We start from the raw sequence: 9,547 nt of genomic DNA on the forward strand, positions 1-9,547 counted from the left end.
TGGGCTGAAAATGAAGTCACTCACTCAAGTCAAATAGCTTTGACCATAGCAGGAAATCTGTATCCAAAGATTGAGCCTACAATTCATTTATTGGTGCAGCAGAGCTATCAACTCTTAGCTTAGCTATGATGGAGGTAAAATCCTTTGGTGATGTGAGGGTCATTGTATTATAGCCTTATTACAATGAAACCCAATGTCTAAAAATTGTTCTTATTTTGGACTTGTACCACAGTAAGAGCCCAGATTTTAAACTCTACTAAATACAAAACAAACAAAAATACTTTATATATTCATGTTCATTTAAGAAAATACTAGTAGTGATGTATTATTTTTAAGTAAATAGCTAATATGTTTAGAGTTATTTAAAATTTATATTGAGAAAAATGTATTTTCACTATTGCTGTAGACAAGCATCTACATAAGACTGTTAAATTGATTGTTGTTTCATATCAAACAACTTTTACAATACTTATTTTTATTGTTATAATATTTTTAAATTTTAAGGAATATGACAAAAAAGATATTGTAGGTATTGAAGGAGGGGTCTATGGGAGGAGCCGTGGTACAAAAGGGGAAAAAGAATGTGATTCAATTCTATTTAATTAAAGTATGTTTTTAAATGTTAACAAATTCACATAAATTGAAATCATGTAACTTTTCTCATCATAATGCAATAAAAGTTTAAAAAAAAGGAAAAGAAAAAAACTTGAAAAATCAGGTGAAACTTTCTCTTATCTATGAGTTCACTGATTGAAAAGCTCATCATCATGATTATGTGTGTGTGTGTTTGTGTATACAATGTGCCTTTGTGTGTGTGCCATTGTGTACATGCATGTACTCATGTGTGCATGTGTGTGTGTGTGTGTGTGTGTGTGTGGTAGTTAGAGCACAACTCTGCAGAGGACAACTGCTTCTTTCTATTCTCTAGTTATTGGATCCAGGATGCCTTGCTTATGCAGGAAGGGCCTCTAGCAGCTCCTCTGTCTTCTTGGCCTCTCCTTAGTGTTTGAATGAATGGCTTGGAGATTCTTATAACTTAGTATGTAAATTAATTAATTATTCTTCTTGACATTTTTTCCTTCCTAGGATAGGAACAATTTTGCTTTTAAAATGGGACTGAAGACAGAGTAAAGTGCATTATGGAGGTGACTTACTCCCTGAAATAGAATCAACATAAAAGTTAAACCATGTAGGACACTGGATTTCAGAATCTACTTCCTTCTCTTACTTTTCTTCCACACAACCAGGGCTTACAATGTGGCTGGACAGAGGTGACTCAGCACAGTTTTGTTGGTGGTACTCACCTGTTCTCTTCCCAGCGAGCTTGTTCATCAGGTAGGATTTGCCTGTGCGGTAGAGGCCTACAATTGCCACCACCACTACAGGCTGTGTGATGGCCGACAGGATCTCCAGGGCCTTCTGATTGGCTTTCAGTTGTCCTTTCACATTCTCAATGAGGCACATGGGCTGGGGCATGTGGATCCTTATGGACATGTCTGTTGGGGTTCCTTGCCTTTGACAGAAAAGGTGAAAAATATTAGAATTCCCTCTCTTCTCAGATGGTGGAGTCATGAAACCTGTCAGCATGAATATAGGTTTTAGTGTACTGCTCAAGTAACAAGGGGAAAATTTGCATAATTTTAGAAGATTATGAAAATATTATCTAAGAAGTAGAATACAATAACTTTTATTCTTGTGAATTTTCAAAATTGACGTATTAACAACTCACATCTATGTTACCATGGAGGAGATTCCTTTTGTACTACAATTTAAAAACGTATGTTAGATGTTGAGTAGGGCTGGGCGGTGGTGGCGCACGCCTTTAATCCCAGCACTTGGGAGGCAGAGGCAGGCGGATTTCTGAGTTCGAGGCCATCCTGGTCTACAGAGTGAGTTCTAGGACAGCTAGGGCTATACAGAGAAACCCTGTCTTGAAAAAACAAACAAACAAACAAACAAAAAAAAGATGTTGAGTAGGAAAGAAAATTCATGAAAAATCATTTCTATTAAATTAATTTTTGTTTTTGTTATTATAATTGATTACAACATCACACTTTTCCCTTTCCTCCCTTGAAATCCTTTCATATGTTCCATGAACCATCTTTCAGACTCATGGCCTTTTTTTTTACTAGTTGTTATTATATGCATCTATGTTTTCAGAGCTAATAAATATGTCTTAGGTTCTATTTATAAAATTGTTTTTTTGAAAATTAGACTTTCTTGGTGTTGCTTAGATGGCTCAGCCTGTAAAAGTGCTTAGTGTCAATTGTGACAACCTAAGCAATGTCCTCATGATTTATTTGTTAGCAAGAGAACACCAAGTCTCTTAAGTACTCCTCTGGTGTCTCCACAAGCTCACTGACACATGTCCACCTCATATGCACACACACATAAAGAAATAGATAAGTGTAAAAGTTAAAAACCCCCTTAAGGAGCTTAGTTTTAGAATTTCTTTAATTTTAGCAGTGGGTAAATTTATTTTTATTTACACTACATACAAGAAGTTGAATATGGATTTATTAACTCATCAGTTCTTTCGATGAGTAAAGACTCTCATGGACAAATGCTCTGTTTTCTTCATGTTTGCATTTAGATAATAGTCTGTACAGGTGTTGAGTATTGCCCCTCCCTCTGGCTCTCAAGAGCACTTTGGTGGGATGCGCATGCACAGAGACCCTCATGCTGCCACTTCAGGAATGAAATCAGAACAATTTACTTGTGTGTATTTGATAGAGACAGGCCATTCTGGACTAGAAACTCTTCCAGGACATGGGAGGGTCCCAGACAGAAGACCATCTGAACCACCCAAGTTAACGTTCTACAAGTCTGGCACACTGGTGAAACCTCAGTGACTTTGGAGAGCTGCCGTGTTATAGGCCCAGAGCCAAAGTCTCTTCACTACCTCAGACTTGCCATTTATCACCCACTGTTTTTTCCTTTCCTTTCCTTTTCTCTTTCTTTCTTTCTTTCTTTCTTTCTTTCTTTCTTTCTTTCTTTCTTTCTTTCTCTTTTTGTTTAAGATCTATTTATTTTAATTGTTGCTGTCTTCAGACACACCAGAAGAGGGCATCAGATCCCATTACAGATGGTAAATGAGAGCCACCATGTGGTTGCTGGGAATTGAACTTAGGACCTCTGAATGAGCAGTCAGTGCTCTTAACTGTTAAGTCATCTCTCCAGTCCCTATCACCCACTTCTGCGTTTGACCTAACATCCTTTTATTAGGGAAGATCATTTTCAGAACATACAAGCAGAACCCTGGCTTCCAACCACATGAAGAGCAAGACAGTTGTCAGAGAGCACCCCGGGCCCATGGCTGACGTTTCTTCACTGTGTTGCCTAATATCTCCACCCTACCTGAGATCACCTACCTGATGATTCCAGCAGTATTTTTAAAAGTGTCTTTATCAGCAATTTTTTTATTTTACCTTTTCATTTTTGCTGAGGTATTAAGCTTTATGAAACTGTTACCATGTTGGAACCTGGTATTTGTGGTGACATGTATCTGCATCCTTATGAATTAGCAAAATTCACTGCTGACAGTTTGTCTTCCCTCTAATTTATCATGGGAGAATTTCCTTTTGGATTCTGACTTTAAAACTTATTCCAGATATTGAACAGGACTATTCAATATCACTAATATTTAGTTCCAAAATAAATTAGTCCTCATCTTTTAGAAGTAAGAGCTGTGCTCTTTTGGTCAATGAAGTTGTTGTGTGCCAAAGCAGTGTTCTGAAACTGAATTAGCTACACAGAATGGTAACATAAATGGGGAGGGGGTCTAAGTGCAATATCCCAAATACTACAAAAAATTCAAAACAGCTTTGAACAGAAGAATAAAAACCAGGGACCAGATCAAGAGCTTTAAGAAATTATTCAAAGAAAATGGCTATTTCCTGTGGCCCAGTTTTAGGTTTCCTGTTTTATTTTTTTCTGTTTAGTAGAAGAAAGAGAAGAGAAATGGGGAGAAGGAGAGGAGGACGCAGAGGTTAAGAGTTAATAGTAGAGAGAGAAAAAATGATGAATGAGGCTGGTCCTGGCCAGGAACTCAAGGGAGGGCTTTCTCAGGAACAACTTTCCAAAGGCCTGAGTGGGTGGGGGGCAAGGTAGCAGAGACACTGCTCTTAGTCCCACACTGCAGAAGATTCTGTAGAGGAAGTCTTTAGAGAAACACAGGTTTGAATCCTATAGTTGAGAGGGAAGTACTGGGTGCCAGGAATGAGAGTGTCTGCCACTTAGAAATCAAGTTCGTGTGTGGGGTTGAAGCATCTTATCCTGATCTTCATCTTTCCCTCTGGGTTCCAGAATTTTCTTTCTGCCTCCACAGTGTCAGTGGCTGTTTGCCTTGCATCATATAATGTTTTATATTATTTTTTTCATCTCTCCTTTTCATGGAAAGAATGCATGAGTAGCCTTTTCAGTTGCTTAGTTGCAGTAGGAGGACAGAGCAAGCATGGGCAATGTCCATGGTCATTTAACTGTGTCCCCATTCAGCAGAGACGACGTGAACATAGGGAAGGCCAAACCTAGCTGTTTCAGTAGTCCAGATGAATGCAAGCCTAGTACTGGCACACAGGGACTGGCTGATATCTGATCCTGTCCTTCAGTGCATGTTCAGGTGCTAGCCATCCCCATCCTAATAGTGTCCAAGTGACACATATAAACCTTCTGATCCCCTTCCTGGCGTTATAGACCCCCACATCACTGGGCAGAACTCCCCAGAACTGGAATAGCTCTAGGAAAAGAAAAGAACTTCCTTACCTGTTTTTGTTGTTCATGGTGGATGGACTGGCTTCCTTACTAGTCTCTGATTTCCTTCTCCAAGGTTGTGAGACTTTCTGTGAAAGTTGTAGACTAAATGTACAGCAACATTCTTAGTGCATGAGAAGGGTATGAAAATGAAACTGTTTGGTCCAAAGCAGTGAATCAACAACCATAAAAGTCGGCTCTGGAGCTGAGCTAGTGGGCGGCCTCCCAGGACTTCTCAGATAGAACTATCAAACATTTGCTTGTCAGAGACCTTTGTAACCACTGGCTGTTTTGAAATGTGTCCAGTAGATATGGACATTTTTTATAAAGGCAGTGACTCTGAAAGTTGGGGACTCTGTGTGATCATCTGAGAGGAAGAGTGTTATTCTTTAAATGTAGTTGCTTAAAATACATCTCCTTGTGCGGTTCATTCTCCTGTCAGAACTACTTTGAGAGGGAAAGGGCATGTTCGTCAGCCTACTGAACATCCGGAACCTTCTATTGTCAGGGTAGGGGGCAGCTCTGTATATTGTAAGGTGTTTTAGGCCAGTAATGATGGCTTTATGTGGATTTTCCCTTAATTCCTTCTTTATTCTTCTTTAACATCTTAGCTTCCTTATTCTTGAATATCCTTCAAATTCATCTATCTGTCTATCTATCCATCCATCCATCCATCCATCCATCATCTATCTATCTATCTATCTATCTATCTATCTATCTATCTATCTATCTATCTTGCAGAGTATATTACCCAAATTCTTGGCAAAATGACTTGAGTTATAATAACTCTATCTATCCATTTTCAGAGAATATAACCAAAATTCTTGGCAAAGTGACTTGAGTCATGTTAAATCTGTATTTTCTCAGAAAAAATACACCTATTCCCAATAAGGTTTGCTATGACTGTGGTAAGAGGGGTAGACATCCATCACGTGAGTCTAGCCTGCATCTTCTCCATCTCTACTTCTCTGTCACAGAAACTCTACTGCTGCTGTGTGTGGCCCCAGGATTTGGAGATGGCTAGTGTGTCTCCATAGAGATAGCATGAGACTTTAAAGCATGGATCCTAGTGGGAGGCCATTACTGGCCTCTCCAGAGTCTTCAAGGCTTCCTCTCTCACCTTGTGACCTTCCCCTTTCTTAGGCAATCCTACCATGATGTTATTTGCTGAGTCCATGAGGCGTCCTAATTTTGGACCTTGGTGCTGAGGATTGTGAGAAATTTGCTTTCAGTATTCCATCTGTGAATTTTAAGGGGCCCATGAGAAGGTTCGAGTGGGTTGTTCTGCCGCAAGGGATAGCAAATAGCCCTACCCTTTGTCAGAAGTTTGTTGCAAAGATAATAGAACCTATAAGAAAGAAATGGCCATTTATTTACATTGCCCACTACACAGATGATATCTTGTTTGCTGGGAAATTTCCCCAAGACGTACTGTCATGCTTTAAGGATTTACAAGCTGCCCTCAATGAGAAAGGGTTAATAATTGCCCCAGAGAAGGTGCAGACTCAAGATTCGTATAATTATCTAGGTTTTACACTTACGGATCAAACTGTTATTCCTCAAAAGATAGTTATACGTAGAGACCAATTGAAAACCTTGAATGATTTTCAAAAATTATTGGGTGATATTAATTGGCTTCGTCCTTACCTGAAACTTACTACTGGAGACCTGAAGCCTTTATTTTATATTCTTAGAGGTAATTCTGATCCAAATTCTCCTAGATCCTTAACGAAAGAAGGAATATCTGCTTTACAGCAGGTGGAAAAGGCTATTGAGAATCAATTCATTACTTACATAGATTATTCTCTACCATTGCATTTATTAGTTTTCAATACTAGCCATGCTCCCACGGCATTGCTGTGGCAGAAAGCACCTATTTTGTGGATCCATTCAAGAATGTGTCCTAAGCGTAATATCATGCCTTATTATGAAGCTGTTGCACGGATGATTATGCTAGGTAGGAAACAAGCAATAACTTAACTTTGGCAAAGAGCCAGATATCATTGTTCATCCTTTTACTATGGAACAGGACTCTTGGCTGAAACTGCACTGTGAAGATTGGTTACTGGCTCAAATTGGATTTCAAGGAACTATAGATAACCATTATCCTCAGGATAAGCTACTAAAGTTTTTAAAAATGCATGAAGTTATCTTTCCAAAGATAACGTCTTGGAAGCCAATAGACAATGCCCTTGTGGTGTTTACTGATGGCACCTCCAAGGAAAGAGCTGATTATCTCATTAATGGAAAACAGGTGATTGTAAATACTCCTGGTCTCTCCGCTCAATTAGCAGAATTAACGGCGGTTTTAAAAGTCTTTGAAGCTGTGTCTGATGCATTTAATTTATTCACTGACAGCTTCTACATATTCAATAGCTTGCCATTACTCGAAACAGCTGGCAATTTTAAGCTAGACACGCCAGCAGGAGCTTTATTTGCCCAATTACAAAACTTCATTCTTGCACGTAAAAATCAATTTTATATTGGTCATATCAGAGCTCATTCTGGCCTGCCAGGACCATTATCCAGAGGCAATGACGTCATTGACATAGCTCTTATAGGAGAGATCTTAGCCCCAGATCCTATAGCCTTAGCTAAACAGGATCATGAGAAGTTTCACTTATCCAGGCAGACTCTGAGACTCAAACATAAAATTTCCAGAGAACAAGCAAGAATGATCATTAAACAATGTCCTAAATGTGTTATTTTATCTCCAGTCCCACATTTGGGGGTCAACCCCAGAGGACTGGTACCTAATAGCATCTGGCAAATGGATATAACACATTATGCAGAATTTGGAAAGCTTAAATATTTGCATGTCTGCATTGATACCTGCTCAGGATTTATTTTCGCTTCCCTGCAAACAGGAGAAGCCTCTAAAAATGTTATTGATCATTGTATACTAGCTTTCAGTGCTATGGGACCCAGAACCATTAAAACGGACAACGGGCCCTCTTACACTGGAAGGAATTTTTCTTCCTTTTGCAAAGATTTTGGCATTGTTCACAAGACTGGCATTCCACATAATCCTATGGGTCAAGGTATTGTTGAACGCACTCATCGTACGATTAAAAACTGGCTTTTTAAGACCAAGGGAGGAAGCCTTTTTCCTCAGAGGTCCCCCAAAGCTCATCTTGCGTTTGTCCTTTTCATTTTGAACTTTCTGCAGATCGATATTAATAATCGTTCGGCAGGGGACCGACATTGGCATCCTGAATCAATAAATTACCATGCTATGGTGCGGTGGAGAGATCCACTCACTAATACGTGGCTTGGTCCGGAACTGGTTTTGGTTTGGGGCAGAGGTTCTGTCTGCTTGTTTTCCCAAACCGAGGGGGAATCGCGCTGGCTCCCAGAAAGATTGGTACGACAGATTGATTCAGAAAGGCTGATGCCTTAAGATAGGCTCCTCCCTGCCAGTTTTGCCCTTGTTAGGCTTTTACTCCACCAGTTTTGAACGTGTTTTTTTCTTTTGCTTTGGAAATCCGCTAAAAATCTGTTTATCCCGATTAAAGCAGAAAAGCTCACCCTGAGCAAAGTTTCGTGATCGTTTCAAGGTTTAACTGGATAAGGTGACATCCTGAAGTGCCTGGATCCTACTAAATTACCAGCTTTTCAAGAAAAATCTGCTTATCCCGATTAAAGCAGAAAAGCTCCCCTGGAGCAAGGTTTCGGTATCGTTTCAATGTTTGCTGGAGCAGGTGACTCTGAAATGCCTGGCTCTCACTTAGCTTCCAGCCTTTCAAAGGTTAATTCAGTTTCCAGAGGCTTCAAAGAACTGATTTACATTATCCTGAGACCATCTCCTGGCCACCGGCTCGGAGCCCTGGCTCCCAGCTGCACCGCGCCCCACCCTACTGGATCCAGCACCTGACTGACAGAGTTAGGTCAGCCAGTTTCGGAGATTATGATCAGCTTTTGGACCCCGGGTTTTGCGGACAAGCCTTGGCATTTTGCATGGAGGATGGTTCATCTAGATGACCTTTTCTGGCTGGGATGTTGCCCTAGGCTGGCAGATGGTCAAAGGCCGTCTGGGTTACAGACGTTTCATGGCCTGGTTTTCCCACTGTGCGAAAGTGCCTGAGGGGACGGAGTCAGAAAGTGCATTACGCACCGCTATGTTGCCCATGTATTCATGTCGAGATCGTTTCGCATTTCCCTGCATCGATTTTTAACGAAATAGGGTGAAATGTGGTATCCTGCCGCTCTGCCCCGCGTGACAGGCCCAGAACTTAACCACATGCCTGCAGTGTGAATCACCAGCAGCAGTCCTGTAGATCAAACGTCAGTCCTGTAGATCAGCTACCTTTGTAGCTGGGACATCAAAGGAACTGGAACTATTGAAAATCTGCCTTTCTGCCTAGAGCTATGTCTGGAGGGTGTTTTGTAAACAGACTGGAATGCTATTTCCCTGTTCTCATGCCTATGCTAAAAGCCAAGAAGTGTTTTAGTTTCAATTCTGCCTGAGCTATATATAACTCGTTTCTTTTAGTAAAGACACACCTTGATAAAGCTTACTTGGTGTCGTTTCTTGTCTCTCCCCGCACCCGCTTGTTTCCACAGAAACTTAATTACCCCAGTTCGTGAACACCCACGGAGAGAGAGACTGCGGGTAGGTCTCCCTCACCTTGGCCACCCAGCTAAGGCATATAAATGTTTCTACGTTATAAACCACCCCCTTCACAAAACTACCCACTTCACAGTGCTTTCTTTTAGTAATAGAAAAACAGACACCGTATTTGTTCTTTTGTGATTGGCTTACCTCACTCAGGATGATATTCTCCAGATCCATCCATTT

The 9,547-nt window shown here is 40.4% G+C and overlaps 2 protein-coding genes across 4 annotated transcripts in view; one reads left to right on the forward strand and one right to left on the reverse strand.

Moving 5' to 3' along the window:
• LOC116070721 (guanylate-binding protein 1-like) overlaps positions 1-1,494 on the reverse strand; it is a 16,541-nt gene extending 15,047 nt beyond the window's left edge. Inside the window, exon 1 of the mRNA XM_031342170.1 lies at positions 1,305-1,494. Coding sequence (XP_031198030.1) covers positions 1,305-1,494 — 190 coding nt within the window. The remainder of the gene's footprint in view (positions 1-1,304) is intronic.
• Mcph1 (microcephalin 1) overlaps positions 1-9,547 on the forward strand; it is a 401,136-nt gene that overhangs the window by 151,878 nt on the left and 239,711 nt on the right. The gene's annotated exons all lie outside the window — the stretch shown is intronic.

This window comes from Mastomys coucha, unplaced genomic scaffold (genome assembly GCF_008632895.1).
Source record: "Mastomys coucha isolate ucsf_1 unplaced genomic scaffold, UCSF_Mcou_1 pScaffold22, whole genome shotgun sequence".
Lineage (NCBI taxonomy): Eukaryota > Metazoa > Chordata > Mammalia > Rodentia > Muridae > Mastomys > Mastomys coucha.